Genomic DNA, 20,492 nt, shown 5'->3' on the forward strand with positions numbered 1-20,492 from the left:
TATATGACCTGCTCTTTTCTCTTTGTAATCCTCTGCCTCCACTCATCCACTCATCAGAATACCAGTTCCAAAACGGGAGGGTGTCTGTCGGTCTTGCCTCACTTTTTTCCACATCTGGAATAACACTTTGCAAAAAAGCAATCCCTTAAGAAATTCCAAATCTAAGATACCATCAGTTGAAAGACTAAGAAAGAAAGATGCTGCTTCCTATTTGCTGTAAAATACCATTGATTGAAAAACGTGTTACAATACCAGAAATATTAATATGTGAAAAGAAATGCATCTGAGAACTGATGAAATAGTTTTTCATTGATTCTTGTTCTTGAGTTCTTTGCACATTTTAAACAAGCTTTAAAAAAAAAATCTCCAGGGATGCCTAGGTGGTTCAGTGATTGAGTGTCTGCCTTTGGCTCAGGACGTGATCCCAGGTTCCTGTGATCGAGTCCTACATCAGGCTCCCTGAGAGGAACCTGCTTCTCCTTCTGCCTATGTCTTGGCCAGTCTGTGTGTGTCTCTCATGAATAAATAAAATCTTAAAAAAAAAAATCTCCAATTCTTATGGGTCTGCTTCCTACTCTTGGGAGTCTATACTCAGAAATTATTTCCTTTTTTTCCAGAAGGAGTCCCTCATGCTCTGTGTGGTTACAGTGCTGGCCTTGTCCTGAGGCCTGTGGGTTTCTCCTAATGCTGGAAAGCTTGGGGGAAAAATCCCTAACCTGGGAGCTTTTTCAGAATGAGGATCATGGGAATCTAGATCTCACACCAGCATGTGGTTCATTTTTCTGTGGATGATTCTTTTTCCACTGACAGCCTTGGGAGGACAGAGTTCTTGTCACTTTCTGGACTGGTGGACTGAGTGCTTTTCTGCCTCATTTCTCAGCTTAGGCCATGCTCCTGGGGCATCAGCTTTATTTAGCACCCACTTCCAGCCTCCCAGTTAGCATAAGCCCAAGGAATGATTCTAGTCTGTTAAACCTAAGCCAGCTTTGACAGGAGGTTTACAGGTGTAGTACAGTCCTTCCAAGTTCTTTCTCTTTTATGTCACAACACACCCAGCTGCAAGTCACTATCCATAATATTCAAATAAACAGTCTGTTTTTAGAAATTATCAAGTGTATTTTCCTTTTCTTATATCTTCCTTGGTTTTCCCTAAGTCCCAGGGAAGATCAGAACACCCTTTGTAAGTCATAGATATTCCTGAGTGCTTGAGACTTTAATTTTTACAGTTAGTGTAATGGGATGGAAATAATCATTCACTTAAGAAAAATGCAGTAAGCATCATGCATGCCCATGGCAAATATGCTGGACGCAAGAGAAATAACAGCTAATGAGATGTGCTCCTTGGCCTTGAATAGGTAAGAGTTTAGTGAGAGTTTTATTTGAATAAATTTGCATATTTAAATGTTCCCACTTTTCATGTAACTTCTTTGGAAGAGTTTACACTCCACCCAAGGATATGAAGATCTGACTGACTGGCAGTAATTTAGCTTCATGGGTTTTCCTTTTATCTTTCACACAGCTGACCAAGAGGAGGAAGCTCACCCTGAATACAAATTTGGAAATGAACTTTCTGCTGATGACTTGGGTCACAAGGAGGCTGTTGCAAATAGTGTCAAGAAGGTCAGAGGCTTGGTGCCCCTCTTTTTCATGACTGTCAAGAAGAGGTAGCAGCTATTAGTTGTGAAATTTTTAAAATGTGACATCCACAAGAAAATAAAGTAGCCTATAATTGCCCTTCTACATTGGGTGACCAGGATCAATATCTTAATGCAAGATATGTACGATATTGTTAGGACATTGAGTTGCTCATTAGCCATGCCCAGTGTTGACCACCACCTATTTAGTATCCTTTAAGTAATATCATTTATTGCATTATTATTGATGAACAGGGAGACAACAATAACAGCCTGGTGACAAAGGTTAACATGTTGAAGTCATTAGCAAAATGGCCTACCTGAGCATCCCAAGCAAGCCCCTCATTAGAAAACCAGTCCTACAAGTTAGATATCTCCTCTCCCTCCTAATGTAGAAAAAACATGAAAGTATTTCCATCCATCTGACTATTCATCCATGAAAAATAATTGTTATATACCTGCTGGGTGCTAGGCATAGTCTAGGCCATAACAACCCAGAAAGGTCAAAACACAATTGGTTTCTGCTCTCATGGAGCTTATAGTCTGATGGGAGTTTATTTTTTTAATATTAAATTTATTTTTTATTGGTGTTCAATTTGCTAACATACAGAATAACACCCAGTGCTCATCCCATCAAGTGCCCCCCTCAGTGCCCGTCACCCAGTCACCCCCACCCCCCGCCCTCCTCCCCTTCCACCACCCCTAGTTCGTTTCCCAGAGTTAGGAGTCTTCATGTTCCGTCTCCATTTCTGATATTTCCTACCCATTTCTTCTCCCTTCCCTTCTTTTCCCTTTCACTATTATTTATATTCCCCAAATGAATGAGACCATATAATGTTTGTCCTTCTCCGATGGGAGTTTATCAGAAGGGAATAGGAAACAGACAACAAACCATTGATTATGTAATTACAATTTGTGATAAGTACTATCATGAAACTAAAAATGAGTGCTAAAATAGAGAGTAGCAAGGTTGAGGGAGTAGGGAAACCAGAACCACAAAGGTAAAGAGGAACCAGCCTTGCACAGACGTAGAGGAAGGGCCCCAGTTTTCTGATAAGACAATTGAGACACTAAATAGAGTGGATCCAGTGAGGGGCAGAGGGGAACAAGATGAGATCATACAAGCCAGTAGGAACTCTATGAGGCAAGATTCGGGGAGCTACTATGAGAAACTCAAATGGTAATTTAAATAGAATCTGAAGCCACTGAAAATGTTTAAAGAGGGCAATGCAGCCTGATAGGAGTTCTTCAGAAACCACTACAGTTACTGTATGGAGACTAGTTAGAAGGGAGAAAGAGTGGACACAGGAAGAGGAGGTAGACCAGGCTGTTGCACTCAGCCAGACCCCTAAGGCTTAAACCAGACAGTAGAGACAGGACTGAGTGGGTACAAGGTCTACTGAGGAAAAATAAAAACTTGCTGATGGACTGAATGTGGGCAATGAGGGGGAGAGAGGAAGCAAGATGACTCTCTGAGTCTGAGGAGCAGGGTGGACACTTGGGAAGACTTAAAGAGAAAGAACTCAGTGCTTCAAGTGGGGCGAGGTCTTTGAGGTCTTTGAGACACTCCAGGGGCAGTGCCACCTAGGCACCTGTAGCATTGACCCCTGGTGCTGTGTTCCATTTCCTGCCTGTGTTACCTCAGGTAAGTTACCAAAGTTCCCAGCTCCTGGGTTTTCTCAGCTGCAAAATGAAGATGATCACACCTATTTCATTGGTCTGTTGTGAAGAGTTGATGGGTTTAGGGTATGTAAAGAGCTTCCAGTGGTGCGTAGCACACAGTCATTCCCATGAAGGCATTCATTATTGCCGCTATATTATCATTTTCATCTTCACCATTGTTCTTAGCATTGTCAACACCTATATCTAGAACTAGTGAAGAGGTGTGGCTGGAGGTAGAACTGGGAGTTCAGGAGATAGGATTTGAAGCCTTGGAAATAAATGAGATGATCCATGGAAAGAGGCAGAGAAGATAAGCCAGAGAAGAAAAGTAAGGTATGGCCTGAGAAATAGGAGGGAAATCAATGAGATCAAGAAAGCCAAGAGAACAGAGAAAGGTAAGAAGAGAAGAGAGAGGAGGTTTTCTTCCCCTCCAGATTAATTGAAATATAATTGACACATAACATTGTGTAAGTTAAAAGTGTACATGTGATGAGTTGATACCTGTATGCACTTTGAAATGATTACCACAATAAGGTTAGTGAACATATCTATCACTTCACATTATTGTGTGTGTGTGTGTGTGGTAAGAACATTTAAGATCTGTTCTCTTAGTAACTTTCAAATACACAAGAAAGGACAGCCTGGGCGGCTCAGCGGTTTAGCACCTGCCTTTAGCCCAGGGCGTGATCCTGGAGACCCGGTATCGAGTACCACGTCGGGCTCCCTGCATGGAGACTGCTTCTCCCTCTGCCTGTGTCTCTGCCTCCCTCTCTCTGTGTCTCTCATGAGTAAATAAACAAAATCTTTAAAAATATATATATACAAGAGAATGTTGTTAACTATAGACACCATGCTATTTGTTAGATCCCCAGAACAAACTACTACTCTTGTGACTAGAATTTTGTCCCCTTTGACCGACATCTCCTCATTTCTTCCACCTCCTAGCCCCTGGTGGTTGGTTTTTGACTACTGTTGATTAATTCAATTCGAAGACTCAAAGTGTCTATTTAATATGGAGTCATTGGTGACCTTGAAAAGAGATGGTTTTTTTAAAAATTAATTAATTAATAATAAATTTATTTTTTATTGGTGTTCAATTTGCCAACATACAGAATAACACCCAGTGCTCATCCCGTCAAGTGCCCCCCTCAGTGCCCGTCACCCATTCGCCCTCACCCTCCACCCTCCTCCCCTTCCACCACCCCTAGTTCATTTCCCAGAGTTAGGAGTCTTCATGTTCTGTCTCCCTTTCTGATATTTCCTACCCATTTCTTCTCCCTTCCCTTCTATTCCCTTTCACTATTATTTATATTCCCCAAATGAATGAGAACATATAATGTTTGTTTGCCAACATAGTATATAACACCTAGTGCTCATCACATTACGTGCCCTCCTTACTGCCCATTACCCAGTTACCCATCCCCCTACCTACCTCCCCTTCTGCTCCCATTTGTTTCCCAGAATTAGGAGTCTCTCATGGGTTTGTCTTCCTCTCTAATTTTTCCCTATTCAGTTTCCCCTCCTTTCTTTATGGTACCTTTCACTACTGAAAAGAAAAGTTTCAATGATGTGGTGGACGCCACTGAAGCAGATGTGAATAAGTAGAGACTATACTTTTTGAGAAGTTTTGCTGTAAAGGGAAGTGAGGTACAGGCTGGTGGCTAACAGCAACCTGAGGAGTCAAGGGAGTGTTATTTGCAGAATGAATGAATCTGGAGTGTGTTTGCAAACTCTTGGAAATGGTGCCATAGAAAGGGAGAGATTAGTCTTGCAAGAGAGAGAAGGAATATAACTGCCTTTGAGTTCCCTGAGAAGGTGAGGGTAGATGGTATCATGGTGATGTGAAGGTGTGGTCTTTGATGGGAGCAGGGTTATTTAATCATTGAAGATGGTGGGTGAAAATGCAGGTAGGTGCCTATTTGGTAGTAGGAAAATGGGAAAGTGTTTAAAGAGCAAAAAGCCAAAGGAACATTTTGATTACACCCTCCCTCTTCTGATAGGGAGTATTGCCACTACTTTGAGATTCTTAGATGCCTACTAAGACTCAGTGCCTACCTTGATGCTACTTTAACCACATAAAGCCTTTATCAGTACCCACACAAGTGTTGAATTAACCATTCGTACTTGCCGCCCTTTACATATCAGGAGAGATTGCCACATCAAGTTATTTCCTAAACTCCATGACTAAATAATTTAGCTAATATAAGGAAACCTCTAAATAGACAAATACTGCAAACAAAGGAGGGAAATACTATTAAGATTTGTTTTGCTAGTATGTAAAACAGGCTGTTGTATCTTTCCAGTACTTATTTTGCCGATGGCTTTATGTCATCAATAGTTTTCCAGCTTCACAAATAAATAGAATAATAAGCCTACATATGTTTATTTAAATATTTACATATGTATTACTAGTAAATTTGGAATTTTGCCGTTTAGAGAAGTAAACAAATAATTATCTTTCTCTAATTTAGGCGTCGGATGACCTTGAACATGAAATCAACAAAAAGGTAAGAAAATAATTTCCTTGTGGAATTTTTTTATTACAAAATACTGTATGTGGCCCTCTAATATTGAACAGTTTGTACTAAATATGGTCAACTCTATCTCCCACTCCCGGCCTCATGCCATGGAATGTCAGGCTTACTCTTTATAATATTTAGATGCTTAATGCATCTAACTATGACAGTCTTCAAAAGAATTATTCACAGTGATGAAACGATTAATTCCTGATAAAAATCACAAAACTAGGGCAGGTGAATAGGATGATTTTCCTCAAAACAAGTGTTTAGTGCAGTCAGGCAGTTAGTTGGCATTAGAGATTTCATTCCTATAGGAGCACATAATCATCAACACATTGAATTTGAAATTAAAAGTGATCTACTAAGTCATCAGATGTTCTGGCATACTAGAAAGATGATCTTGTTTCTGACTACACTGGCATTTTATTTTATTTTATTTTATTAAATATTTTATTTATTTATTAGAGACAAACAGAGAGAGACAGACAGACAGGCAGAGGGAGAAGCAGGCTCCATGCAGGGAGCCCGATGTGGGACTCAATCCCGGGTCTCCAGGATCATGCCCTGGGCCAAAGGTGGCGCTAAACCGCTAAGCCACCGGGACTGCCCTACACTGGCTTTTTATAGGATCATTGGTTAATTTCGCACTGCATACATTCTAGGACTTTTATTTGATGTTAGTAGATATCGACTTTATTATAAGTAAAGTTACATTTTTAGTTTCTTTTGTCCTCTTGGACATTCTTCATGATACCACAGTGGTTTGTTTTATTGAGTAAATGTGAACGGTTTAATTACAATAGCAAGACTGGTGGCAATCACAGAAATTTGCCTTGTAATTTGATTCCCATACTTCAGAGCTTCAGAACATTATGTCTGGCTGTCTGTGGGGCCCTATCTTATTTGGAGTGAGACCCTATATTCTTAACTGTCTAAATAGTAAGTTCGGAATAGTAATGGTAAGTCTGATCTCAATCCCTCCCATGATGTTCATGAACTTCTCTTCTAGAATGTCATAAAGTATTGAGGTCAACAAAGCAGAGGTTGATGTTTAGTCCCTGCTATGTATTAACTAAGTAACTGTGACCACATTGTTTTAATCCTCAAGGCCCCAGTCAGTGAGTGGAACTCTAATCCTTACTCCACCTGGTTACTGGCAGTAATGAAGTGGTGCATACCGGAATTCAGCATGTAGTGCCCTATATGTGGTCCTGGTGTTACTAACACCCGAGAAAGGACTCAGACATGGCCTCTGCCCTTACTTGGGTGGACGGGACATATAAAGGAATGATTAAAAATAAAAATAAATTATATTATCTGATTGTTTATCTCAGGTTTCTTTTTTATTGGTGGAGTCAGCTTGATGATTTAGAATGCTCAGATTGTTAAATCATCAGATAAGACAGTCTGACCATTTTTTTAACTAATGAATTGATTCATATGGACTAAGCAGTTCCTCCGCCTATATCAGTCTATGCAGGAAGTCATGCCATAAAATGGAAAAACAACTTCCATGTGAATCAGAATCCCCTGGAAGGCTTGTTAAAGCAAAAATTCCTGGACCTCATCCTCAGAGTTTTCCGATGAAGTAAGTCTTCATCGGGTTTTCAAAGTTCTCAGCAAAATGTTGATTGTTTTTGAAAGTATTATTTTTATTGTTTACTTTGTTCTGATTTACCAAGAAATAAACCGAAATAATTTGTTTTCTATTTTCCTTTTTGTAAAATAATGCAATTTTGACATATCCTATGTAGGGGGTTAGCAGATTAGTTTCAGAATAAGCTTTTTAAAAATGTACCATAAACTACTTACATATGTGGCTTAAATTCTAGACCGGTATTAAGCAAAGTGTGGTCCCCAGACCAGCCACATCATTAGCACTTAGGAGCTAATGGAAATGGAAATACTTGGGCCTCACCTCAGACTCACTTCATCGGAAATGCTGATGATGAAGTACAGGAATTTATGTTTGACCAAGCCCTCCAGGGGATTCTGATACACATGGAAACTGTTTTTCCACCTTATGCCACAATTTGTGAAATTATAAATGATAATACCTGCTATATATATTTCATAGATTGCTGCGAACTTCCATTTACTTTTTTGACCGTTTTAAAGTCCTCTGGAAATCTTTTAAAAAAATGTAAGACTAGCCTTATATTTTATTATTGTCTCCTTTTCTATTATTAGGGGCTATGATAGACATGAACTTCTTTTTTCCTTTATGTAGACTCTATGCCCGATGTGGGGCTCAAATAATGACCCTCTGAGATCAAGAGTCGCATGCTCTACTGACTGAGCTAGGCACACACCCCAGACATGAACTTCTAAAATTATCTTGTAGCACAATTGAGAAAGAAAAGGTCTTTATCTTTCTATTTGTATGCAAAGATCATCTTTAGTGAGGATGTCTGTAGCATGTATCTATCTGTCCCACCGAGGTCCTCAACGTGCATATTCCTTTCATTGTGCTTGTAGGGCCTGGTTACTGTAGAAGATGAGCAGGCATGGATGGCATCATATAAGTATGTAGGTGCTACCACTAATATCCATCCATATTTGTCTACAATGATCAACTATGCACAGCCTGTAAAGTTTCAAGGTTTCCATGTGGCTGAAGGTAACACCAAAGGTTAAATTCTATTGCCTTTTTAGTCTGCTTTTATTATGCTGATGAGCTGTAATCTGACTTCTCACCATTTTTCTTGGCATCGGGGCAGCTCTCCCTCACCCTGTTTTAGTGTCACAGACCATGCGTGTAGTCTCGTGTCCTTGGCATGCAGTGACATTCCCTTGTCATTCCCTTCATCATCCACAAGGTGGCTCTGAGATACTGTGGATTTCGTAGCACTAGGAGAGCTCGGTATTGCTTCTTGCATTCGGTGTATTTTCATAAGACATCTTTTCATCAAAAACAGCCCTCCAAAACTGTACTGCAGTATTTTTAAACGTTAATAATCATTTTTGGGCTGGAGAAGCCATCATCGTCATCAAGTGTACATATTTCAGGGTTGGCTGTGTGGGACATCACACATAATTTGTTTAATGACTCCAAATTTAATCCATCACTATTTAAGTCAGCTGTCCTATCCACAAGATGTTAATGAAAGTAGGAGATACTGATAAGATAATGAAACATCTGCCTCCAAAGCCTCGTGATTCAGGATGTGATTATGTTTATTGCTTGTCTTTCCTCGAGGTTGGATGGGAGCATTTCTGAGTGCATCTTTATTTTTCTTTACAGAGCGCAATATTCATTATAACATGTCTTCTTTTAACGAGTCCGTTGGTCTAGGCTACTTGAAGACACATGCAATTGAATTTGTGAAGTATCCTTATGTAGTAAATGGAATGAATGGCAGGTGCACTTTGGGGTTGGCAGAAGTCTCTAAAACAGATAAATGGCTGATAGATCATTGTGGTTGTAGTGCTAATAAAATAGTATGTGTGAAAGACCACAGCAACTGAAAATCTGCACAAATGTGAATTGTTTTTATAGTCTACACAGTGAACTGTGGTTTTTCTCCCAAGCATCACTTAAAAATGTGAAATTTATTTTTGTTATCTGTGTGTCATTATTGGTCTATATTTATTGCTTCTGGAATACTCTTTTTTTTTCTGTTCTCCTTAATAAGTTACACAGTTATAACAAACGGCAAATGAGTCGCATTTACCCCAAGGGAGGCCGGGTTGATTCCAGTAATTACATGCCTCAAATTTTCTGGAATGCTGGCTGCCAGATGGTTTCGCTGAACTATCAAACCCCAGGTACGAACTGATGTCCAGTGACCTCAAATTCCAGGAGAACGCTTTGACAGGATGGTGCCAAACAGTTGCCATCAGTTGGCTGTGGGCATTTTTTAAAGGAAGCAGACATATGGCAAAACAATGTGATGTTGGATTTATGTAATGGTGAGATATGAAAAAACAAAAATAGAGCCATAAAAAGGGTAGAAGACAAAATATTTTGATTTAAATTGAATTTCCTTTCATAAATACCACAGCTAATCTGCCAAACATTGTCCCCTTTTCCACAGTATTTCTAATTTTTCTTCTTTTTTGGGTCATACTTATCTTCATTTCCAGAGACCAAATTAAATGAGAAAAATTTGAGTATCTCTGTACAGTAACTATGACTCATTTCTCCTTTAGAAAGTACCCTTCCCACTGTTAACATTCAGCAGATATCTATAATGCAGTGCCATGTCACCATAAAGGTACAGAATATGCTAAAGTAGACTCCACTAAGACAGTGTGTAAGGATTTATATATTCGTAGAGCCACTAATCTGTAACTTTGTCCTCCAAAGTGTATTCAAAGGCAAGTTTCCAATATATTATATTTTACCCTTCCCTGGAAGGAGAGAAGTAAATTTTTTAAATGCATAAACAATTTTTTAAGCTTTTAAAGTCTGTTAAGAGCTTAGGATTACAACTTTAAGATTAGAGATTTTAAAAAAATTACTAGGTTTCTAGATGTTTACCTAAAAGAGGTAAGAAGTATTCATGTGCTGTGGTTAATTCCATAGCCTGGTCCTTAAAAATGGTAAAACAAACCAAAACAAAAACCTTTTATTGTTCAGTCCTTTGCTATATGAGGGCATACCTCCTATCTTTCCTGATTTGGGAACATTTTTCTTCTCTAGTCCATCCACCCTACTTTGAGAGTTTCTCTCCACCTTGTTCCCTATTATTTGGACTGATTAAAAGGTCTTTTGACTTCTATCCCTTTGCCATGAATGTGGTCTTGACTGTGCTTCCCTGCCCTTGGTGGCACCTTCTCAGGGACCAGAAGCTGGAGTCAATTGTCTACACAGCATCTCCATTAGTCTTTTCTATACTAAACTATGACCAGGTACCGGCACAATCCCATAGTGTTTCTATCAGAGACCAAATACAAGAGTATCACTAATTTTACGTAAAAAAGAGAGAGAGAGAGAGGGTTCAACTTGTATTTGTATTTCCAGTTGTCAGTGAGTCCATTATATGGGTTAAATCATTCTAAACCAGTTCATTCACTAGGTCAGCTTGTTTTTTTCTGTAACGTTAAGATCAGTCACAACATGTTGAAGAAGGAAAAAAAATCCATCAGCTTATTCTTTTTTTTTTTTTTTTTTGCAAATGAGAAAAGAGAAGATTGTGTCCACTTGCTAGAGAAAAATCATAAGCATGCCCTGCCAGTGTAGTCTCCACTAGAAGAATTCTCCCTAAGTCTAAAAGTAGGAGCAAGCTACTGATTTTATTTTATTTAGTGTTTTTAATCAAGTTTGTACTCCTATGACCCTCCTGGATATCCCTAGCCTACCCTTAATCTGTGATCATAAGGTGCATTCTTCCCAGTTGAACATCTATACTCAACACTAATTGAACAATCCTTTGACTCATATATTGAATCCAATTTTTAAAGCAATTTTAAGCATCTCTATGAAAATATATTTTATGTTTAACTTAAACACAACATGATTTCAACAGGGAAGAAAGTTGTGTGCTCTCAACAGACCGAGAAGTACCTTGTAATGTTAAAAAGGAACTTTTGGCCTCGGATCAGTATCTGATTTCCATTGTTTAAAATCACCCATCATGGTTTTCTTTGTCCAGGAAGATGAGATGCTAAATTATTTTTGTCTCTTGACAGATTTAGCGATGCAATTGAATCAGGGAAAATTTGAGTATAATGGATCATGTGGGTGAGTAATGTGATTTAAACTGTTGTCGTCTTGTTCCTGAACTCCATACTACAGCTATATTGAAACTGTGTCATTTTTAATTAGGGGCTGCTCAATTTAAGCTGAGTTTGAGGGATGGGATAGAAATAATTGAAATCCCTAGATAGATTATATTTGCAAGTATACATTCTTCATCTGCCCAGTTTACTAAGCAGATTTAAAAAAAAAATCAGCCACAAATTAAGCAGTTTATAATACACACTCTAGAGTTTAATTCTCTGGCTTTAAATTTAAGAGTGGAAGTTTGTATAGGTATGATAGATAATGATTTCTGCTCATTTGGACATTAACTGGAAGCATAGATATTCAATATATGTTATTTTGCCTAAGAAATAGAGGAAGGAAGTTGATTTAACATGTAATGAAGTTGTGGGTGCCGATTTGAATTTAATACACCTAGGAAGAAAACTTTTTCCTGTCTTGATTCTTTTGCATGTCTTGTAAATAGCAGTTATCAAGAAATAATGCTCTGAATATTGTTCTAGTTTACTTAACTGGCATTCTTTAAAATCTGTGAACCAAAGAGTGAAATAAGAAATTTTAATTCCCTAATTTCATAGTGTAGAACACTGAAAGGTTAAATGAAACTGTGAAGTTAAATTCTATAGAGGAAAAAACTGTGTAGCCATGTTTTTCATCCCTGCATCTGCCCCCATGCCCCTAAGTTAATCCAATGGAGAGCCATCCCATCCATAATACTGTCGGGAAATCCTTGGCCTCTCTAGTTGAATACCTCATTTTTATCACTAAAACCAGCCAATCAAGATAACATTTTTCAGCAGCCGTGGGGTCAGAGTGCATACCCACACCTCTTCCTGCCTGCCAGATGGTTCTCTGCCAGTTCGTCTACACCCATGAGTAACCCACCACATGCATAGCTGGCACGTACATGATATTTTCCTCTACTGTGTGCTTTGAAAGAAATTAAAATCATATACCTAAACCAATACGTTAAATGTCAGTTACAGAAAGAAATAAAAATGATGCAATTCAGAAGGAAACCACGATATACACATTGTAGAATTTTTTTTAAAGCTCTGTTGTTGTTTAATGCATAATGTTCCTAACCAGGAGATTGATGGATGGGTCCCCAGGGGCAAGCTGAGGCTGCAGGGGGTGGTGGTGGTGGTGTGGGGCTAAAAGCTCCAGGCTAAAGCCCAGCTTTGAGCCCTAGCTCCTCCACCCTAGCTCTAGTTGCCTGGCATCTGTGGTAGATTCTGGGCCACCATCTTGTGCTCCATGAAATGAAGACCACAAAATTCATCACATTGGGTTTGTGGTGGCAGCCCAGGAAGGACAAAAAGGAGTGTATCTGAAGGTACTTCATAAACTGCAAATTTCTGTGCATAGGGAGGTTTAAGAAAAGCTTAGGACCTCATGGTGGATCACACACAGAAGCCAGGCAAGAATCATTAAGTGCTTTGTCCAAATTGGGCCTTTACAGAGTTCAGGGAGGCAGCTAGGGCCCTCATGGTTCATACCAGACACATCAGCCCTGGCGGGGCTCCCTCCTAGGAACCTTCCTTGTGGCCCCATGACACTAAAGTTTTCCCTTTTTTGCCTCAGCTGTCCAATGGCCCATACTTTCACAAGGAGAGGAACAGTCTCCAGATAGAGAGGTCCCAACAGGAGTTGTACCTGTATGCTCCATTTCTTTGCAGGATTTTCTGTTTCACCCTGGTTCACATGATCAGTGTCTCTCTTTTTTTTTTTTTTTTTAGATTTTATTTATTCATTATGGATACAGAGAGAGAGGCAGAGACATAGGCAGAGGGAGAAGCAGGCTCCTCCTGGAGATCCTGATGCGTGACTCGATCCCAGGAAGGATTCCTTGGGATCATGCCCTGAGTCAAAGGCAGATGCTCAACCACTGAGCTACCCAGGCACCCCTCAGTGTCTCCTTTTATGCACCACTGTTTATTTTCAGAATGCATTCACAGACAAGGGCAGTGCTCCTCTAGCCTGAACTCTGTGCTGAAGTGTTTGAGTGATGTGACCAAAAACCTAAGTCCTGTCATAGGGGCTAGAAAAATAGGATTGTTGAGTTCGGCAGCCCAACTTGGAGATGCATTGACCATAGCATTCAGTCATGTGTCATCATTCCCTCAGGCTTCCCTTTTGCCCACCCAGATGCAAAGGTCATCACTGACAGGAAAGAGGGAAGAAATCTTCTCAGTTGTCTGTTTCTCGGCTCTTCCGTGATGGAGTGGTCATAGCTGGTAGTCACAGGGCTGGCTCACCGGATGCATTCCCGGGGAGTGAGGGCATCCATGAAGCTCTGGTTTTCACTGCCTTGCCCTTGTGGTTCCCCTACTCACCTGCAGGGACTTGTTAAAAACTCCTTGATGGTGTGTCTGAAGACTGGGCTTCTGTAAAGAGGCATTCTGTACCTTTTAGGCTTAGGGTGACAAGCAGTAGCTGCTTTATGGAGAACAGCAGTGTGCAGAGCACATGGACACCCTCTGAATCCATCAACACTAATGAAACATTGGGAACCTTTCTGGAATTTCCTGTCTGCTCTCTGGGCTGATCTCTTGGGAGGCTGTGCCATTGGGCTCAGTAAGTCTGTTTTTTAGTAGGAAAGTGAGCAGTAGTTTATGATAGACTCATTTTAAAAATGAGCAAAAGTGTACAAATGTGGCATTTCTATAATTTCTAATGAAACAAAATAGAGCAAGTTCATTTTTCAAGTCTGCAGGCTTTCAGAGGAAATTGGGATTGGTCGATACCAAACTAGTAGGATTCAAGGATGCACACTTTTTGTAGAACTTTCTCAGATTAGGGATGCCTGGGTGGCTCAGTCGTTGAGCGTCTGCCTTCAGCTCACAGCATGATCCCAGAATCCCAGATTAAGTCCCGCATTGGACTCCCTGTGAGGAGGAGCCTGCTTCTCCCTCGGCCTGTGTCTCTGCCTCTCTCTCTCTCTCTCTCTCTCTCTCTCTCTCTCTCTCTCTGTCTCTCATGAATAAAAAAATCGTAAAAAAATAAATAAAAGATTAAAAAAAACTTTCTCAGATTGGAACATGTCTTGAATTCCATGACATCTTATAGTCAGCTATTTTGCTTTCTTGCTGGTAAAGAAGATAATGGATTATTGAACAATTGAACGTTGGGTGTGATGAAATAGGTTGTCCTTCCTTATGACCCCACCCTCTGATTCTTATGGCTCCTGTCCACCCATCTAGCTGAAGACCCTTCTCTACCTCCCTTGCTTTCCAAGGCCACAGAAAATCCTTAGGTCCCTTCACTTGTCATTGGCTTTGGCTTATGCCCATGCCCACCACACAGACTTGGATTCTTGGAATGAATTTATTTTCTGTGCCAAAAAACACCTGGCAGAACCAGCTACATAGTTTGTGGGGCCCAATGCAAAATGAAAATGAAGTCCTCCTTGTTCACAGATTAAGAATTTCAAGATGGTGGCTGCAAGAGCATTAAACCAAGCAGAGAGCCCTATGGGACACAGGTCCCATTGGTGCCTGGGGATCCCTGGACCTACACAGCCATTAGTGAGTGACAGCCTCTGCTGCATTGCAGGCCACCACAGGCCAGAACAGACACACCTTGAAGACAAGCTAGCTAGGGTCAGCCCCAGTCCAGGGCTTACCTCCTGGCCCTGTCAAACTTCTACATGCTCTCTTTTATTTTTTAAGTACATAAAATGAATACGTTACACCAAAGGTTGCCTGCTTTGGAGAATTAGACTCCATTGTCTTACCCTTTCCTCCTGGCGTTTCTTATTTTGGATCAGTTTATTCTCTCAGAGATTAGTTTTCTTCTAAGCAGATATGGAAGCAGGGAACATGGAAGAATGTTTTCGGCACTAGGAAATCATCAGTATCACAATTTTGTATTTTTGTTGAGAAAGGTGCCTTCAGAAATGGCTCTGGGGAATGGAGAGTACTGAGTCTCCAGGAAACTACTGCCCCTGTTGCTCTCAGGATGCAGAATCCCTCATTCCAAATGTTTCCTGTCCTGTGACAGCCAGAACCATCACCTGTTATCTCCCCTTGGAGCTAATGTCTGATGCTGGTAGGCTCTCCTGGAAGTAGTATGCATAATATTGTAGTTTCTCATTTCTTTACCATCCTAAGGCTTCAACTTTTGCTCTATCAATCATGTTTTCCAGTGGCTAACACTAGCCACAAAAAAAGGCCCAAATCAAAAACTCTGTAAACACAGGAAACCATCTCTTTTGTGCAGTTAGACAGCTTTTAAACTAACATTTAGGGTTGCATTCTCTTGGAGACAGGGGAAAGTTCAAAATCACCTTTAATATTTGAGCAATTCTGAAAACTCTCTATATCCTTGATTTAAAAATCATTGTTGTCCCTTGGAGGTTCTTCATTGATGATTACATCTCTAAGTCGAAGGTGGCTTTATTTTCTTTAACACTTTTTTGTTGGAACGTAGAAGATAGCAACAAATGACAACTTTGTGAAAACCACAAAAATGTGACTTGGAATCTTTCCTTAAGGAGAAATATCACACCTCAGAATCCTTTTAGGTTGGATTTTAAAAGATAATAAATTTGATATCATCTAGAGTTAAACTCAGTAAAAGTTATGCTTTTAAAGAACAGGAAAGATTTGATCCCTCTAATTTTTATTCTTTTACACTTAAAAGTAAACCTATAGTTTTGGGGAAAGTGCTTTTATCATCCCTTACCTGCTGCTCATATTAGTATGGAATTTCTCTTTGGTTATAGTTCTTTGTAACAAAAATATTTTTTCTTGGAGAGATCAAATTGTCTGATACAAGTTCAAACTGGGGGGTTATGGAATCTGGGTGAGGTGTAATTATGTGACTATAACAAAAGGGCATAAGGGGCAGATATTTGTGTAGTTAGGTCAATTTCATTTTTTTAAATTTATTTATTTATGATAGTCACAGAGAGAGAGAGAGAGAGAGAGAGAGGCAGAGACACAGGCAGAGGAGAAGCAGGCTCCATGCACCGGGAGCCCGATATGGGATTCGATCCCGGGTCTCCAGGATCGCGCCCTGAGCCAAAGGCAGGCGCCAAACCGCTGCGCCACCCAGGGATCCCTTAGGTCAATTTCAAAACATTTTCCTTACCTCAAAAAGAAAACTCCTACCCTTGTGCTCTTACCTCCCAGGATCCCCTGATCCCTATTCCCAGATGTAAGCAACTGCCATCTACTCTCTCTCTTTATATTTGTCTATACTGCACATTTTATAGAAATGGATTCATGTGATACGTCTTTTGGGACTGCCTTCTTTCACTTAGCATTATGTTTTCAAGGTTTATGTTGTAGCAGATACCAATACTTCATTTTCTTCTATTGTTAAGTTCCCATTGTATAGATATGCTACATATATATCTATACATATCTATACATATTCATCTATCAATAGGCATTTGGATTGTTTCTGTCTTTTGGTTATAAATAATGCTGTTATAATATTCACATACAAGTTTTTGTGTAGATATGTTTTCATTTTTCTTGGGTATATACTAAGAGTGGAATTACTGGGTCATTTGGCAACTCTGTTTAGCTGTTTGAGGAACTTCCAGACTATCTTATAATGTGCTGTGTCATTTTACACTCCCACCGACAATGTATGAGGGTTCCAATTTTTCTATGTCCTTGTCGACACTTAACTATTTGACTTTTTTACTATAGCCATCCTAATGTGTGTGTAACATCTCATTGTGATTTTGATTTGCTTATCAAATCAAAATTAGTTATCAGTTATCCCTGGTAACTAATGATTCTAAGTAAGCATCTTTTCGTGTCCCTATCAGCCATTTGTTTCTCTTTTTTGGAGAAATGTGTATTCAGATCACCTGCCCATTTTTTAACTGGGTTATTGTTTTTGACATATTGTAGACACAAACCTCTTATCAGATAGTTATGATTTGCAAATACTTTCTCCCAATTCTGTGGCTTGTATATTCACTGTCTTGATAGTGACTTTTGAAGTGCAAAAGTTTTATGATAAGGCCAAGTTTATCTTTTTTCTCTTGTTGCTTGTGCTTTTGATGCTATGTCTAAGACCCATTGCCAAGTCGTGAAGATTTATCCTTATTTTTCTTCTAAGAATTTTACCATTTTGGTTCGTATATTTAAGTCTTTGATTCATCTGGAGTTAATTTTTGTATACGGCGTGAGAGAAGGGGCTAATTTTATTCTTTTGCATGTGGCCATTACAGTTGTCCTAGCAACATTTGTTTAAAAGAATATTCTTTCTCCCATTGAAAAATCTTGGCATCCTTGTCAAAAACCAACTGATCAAAGATAAATGAATTTATTTATAGACTCCCATTTCTATCTCATTGATTTATATGTGCATCCTTACACCAATCAAGTGTACTGCCTTGATTACTGTTGCTTTGTAGAAAGTTTTGAAATTGAGAATTACGAAACTTTCAACTTTTGTTTTTCTTGCTTAAGGGTGGTTGGGCTATTCTTGGTCCTTGAGTTTTAGGATCAGCATGTCAATTTCTAAAGAAGCCAGTTGGGATTTGGATAGGGATTGAATCAGTATATCAATTTGGTGAATTGGTGCCACCTTAACCATATTGTCTTCTGATCCATGAACACAAGATGTCTTTCCATTTACTTAGATCTTCTTCAATATCTTTTTTTTTAAGGGTCTTTTTTTTAATTTTTATTTATTTATGATAGTCACACAGAGAGAGAGAGAGAGAGAGAGAGGCAGAGACACAGGCAGAGGGAGAAGCAGGCTCCATGCACTGGGAACCCGACATGGGATTCGATCCCGGGTCTCCAGGATCGCGCCCTGGGCCAAAGGCAGGCGCTAAACCGCTGCACCACCCAGGGATCCCCTAGATCTTCTTCAATATCTTTAAACAGTGTTTTGTAGTTTTCAAAGTATATGCACTTTGTTATATTTATTCCTAAGTATTTTATTCTTTTTTGTGCTATCATAAATGGAATCTTCTTAATTTCACTTTTGGATTTTTCATTGCTGGTATATAAAAATAAAATTGATTTTTGTATATTGGTTTTGTGTCCTGCAGCTTTGCTGAATTCATTTACTAGTTCTGATCATTTTTTTAAAAGATTTCTCCATTTATTTTAGAAAGAAAGCATATGAGGGGCTGAGGGGCAGAGGGAAAGAGTATTCAAGCGACTCCTCACTGAGCATGGAGCCCAGTGCAGGTTCAGTCTTACGACCCATGAGATCATGACCTGAGCCAAACCAAGAGTTGGACTTTCAACTGACAGCGACCCAGGCGCCCCCTGATCATTTTTTTAGTAGATTCCCTAGGGTAGATTCCTTAAATAGATTCTATATACAAGATCATGTCCTCTGTGACAAGAAGTTTTACTTATTTCTTTCCATAGATACCTTTTATTTCATTTTCTTGCCTAATTGCACTGGCCAGAAATAGGGAAATAATTACATCTTTATGTTTACCTGCCTCTAACTGAAATTTCGTGATTCTTTTTACTGTGAACATAGAAAACAATCTACATTAATATTAACAGTGTTACTGTTATAGATCTCACAAAATATTTTTATGCATATCAGTACTTTGAAGTTACAGTTATCAACTTGTCATCCTATCTCATAATTCAATGCAGTAATTAATACACAAAGTAGAATATCATGTACTCTACATATTTTAATAACTAGCTCATATAAATGGTTTTTCACTGGGGTATTTTTGGTATTTTATTTTGTACATATAAGAGTAATTATCTAAAGAGATCTATAGCATAAAAAACTTCAAGAGAATATAATAGTATTAGGAAACTCTAGATGTCACTGAGCCTGAAATCTAAAAACATCCTTCTTTTCTGTCTTCTCTTCAGATTAGGAAAGGAAAAGTTTCTTCAACCCTTAGAATTCCCTGCCTTAAAAGCCTAACTCCTAAATTAGAGATGGTGGGGGAGGGAGTACTTCATGTCCTGAAGCATGAGGGTTTTAGTCATTGTAAATGCAACTAATAAACTATTTCTATGCTTTTGTCCTACCAGGTACCTCCTCAAACCAGATTTCATGAGACGGCCCGATCGAACCTTTGATCCGTTCTCTGAAACGCCTGTCGATGGGGTTATTGCAGCCACTTGCTCAGTGCAGGTAGGGCCCCTGCTTGTCACAGAATTGTAAAAATGTGTGTGCAGATGGTCCTGGAAAAGCCTTAAGGAATCACATTGAAATATTTAATGTCACTCTATACAATCCATGTGTTGCTCTCAACTTTGGGATTCTCCTTCTTTTCCCTAAGAGATACATTTTGTTCACTAGTAAAACCATTAGCTACTTTCAACGGAAGACACCAGATCAAAAAAAGTGCCTAGTAGAGGATGTGAAGCAATAAGATTCATTGCTGGAGGAAGTGCAAAATGGTGCAACCACTTTGGAAGCATTCTCTTATCCTATAATCCAGCAATCGTGCTCCTGGGTATTTACCCAAATGAATTGAAACCTTACATCCATAAAAAAACCTACACAGAAATGTTTATAGCAGCTTTATTTGTAATTGCCAAAAATTACGCCAAAAAGGACAACCAAGATATCCTTCCACAGGTGATTGGATACACATAAACTATGATATATCCAGACAATGGGGTATTATTCAGTACTGAGAAGAAATAAGCTATCAAGTCATGAAAACACGTAGAGGAAACTTGCATGCATATTACTAAGTAAAAGAAGCAAATAAAAATACTACATACTGGGGCACCTGGGTGGCTCAGTGACTGAGCCTCTGCCTTTGGCTCAGGTTGTGATCCCAGGGTCCTGGGATCAAGTTCTGCATCGGTCTCCCCACAGGGAGCCTCCTTCTCCCTCTGCCTCTGTCTCTGCCTCTCTCTCTGTGTGTCTCTCATGAATAAAGAAATAAAATCTTAAAAAAATACTACATACTATATGGTTCTAATTACACGACATTCTGAAAAAGTGAAAACTGTAACAGTTTCACGGATGTGCACATAGGTCAAAACTGACCTTATTGTA

At 39.3% G+C, this 20,492-nt stretch overlaps 1 protein-coding gene across 4 annotated transcripts in view; it reads left to right on the forward strand.

Annotated features, from left to right (window-relative positions):
• PLCB4 (phospholipase C beta 4) overlaps window positions 1-20,492 on the forward strand; it is a 420,180-nt gene that overhangs the window by 346,055 nt on the left and 53,633 nt on the right. For all 4 annotated transcript variants that reach the window (XM_055306664.1, XM_055306687.1, XM_055306672.1 and 1 more), the window contains exons 19-25: window positions 1,520-1,620; window positions 5,768-5,803; window positions 8,294-8,435; window positions 9,060-9,144; window positions 9,459-9,583; window positions 11,450-11,501; window positions 19,511-19,613. In XM_055306664.1, the coding sequence (XP_055162639.1) occupies window positions 1,520-1,620; window positions 5,768-5,803; window positions 8,294-8,435; window positions 9,060-9,144; window positions 9,459-9,583; window positions 11,450-11,501; window positions 19,511-19,613 (644 nt within the window). The remainder of the gene's footprint in view (window positions 1-1,519; window positions 1,621-5,767; window positions 5,804-8,293; window positions 8,436-9,059; window positions 9,145-9,458; window positions 9,584-11,449; window positions 11,502-19,510; window positions 19,614-20,492) is intronic.

The sequence above is a fragment of the Nyctereutes procyonoides genome, unplaced genomic scaffold (genome assembly GCF_905146905.1).
Source record: "Nyctereutes procyonoides isolate TBG_1078 unplaced genomic scaffold, NYPRO_anot_genome, whole genome shotgun sequence".
Classification (NCBI taxonomy): Eukaryota; Metazoa; Chordata; class Mammalia; order Carnivora; family Canidae; genus Nyctereutes; species Nyctereutes procyonoides.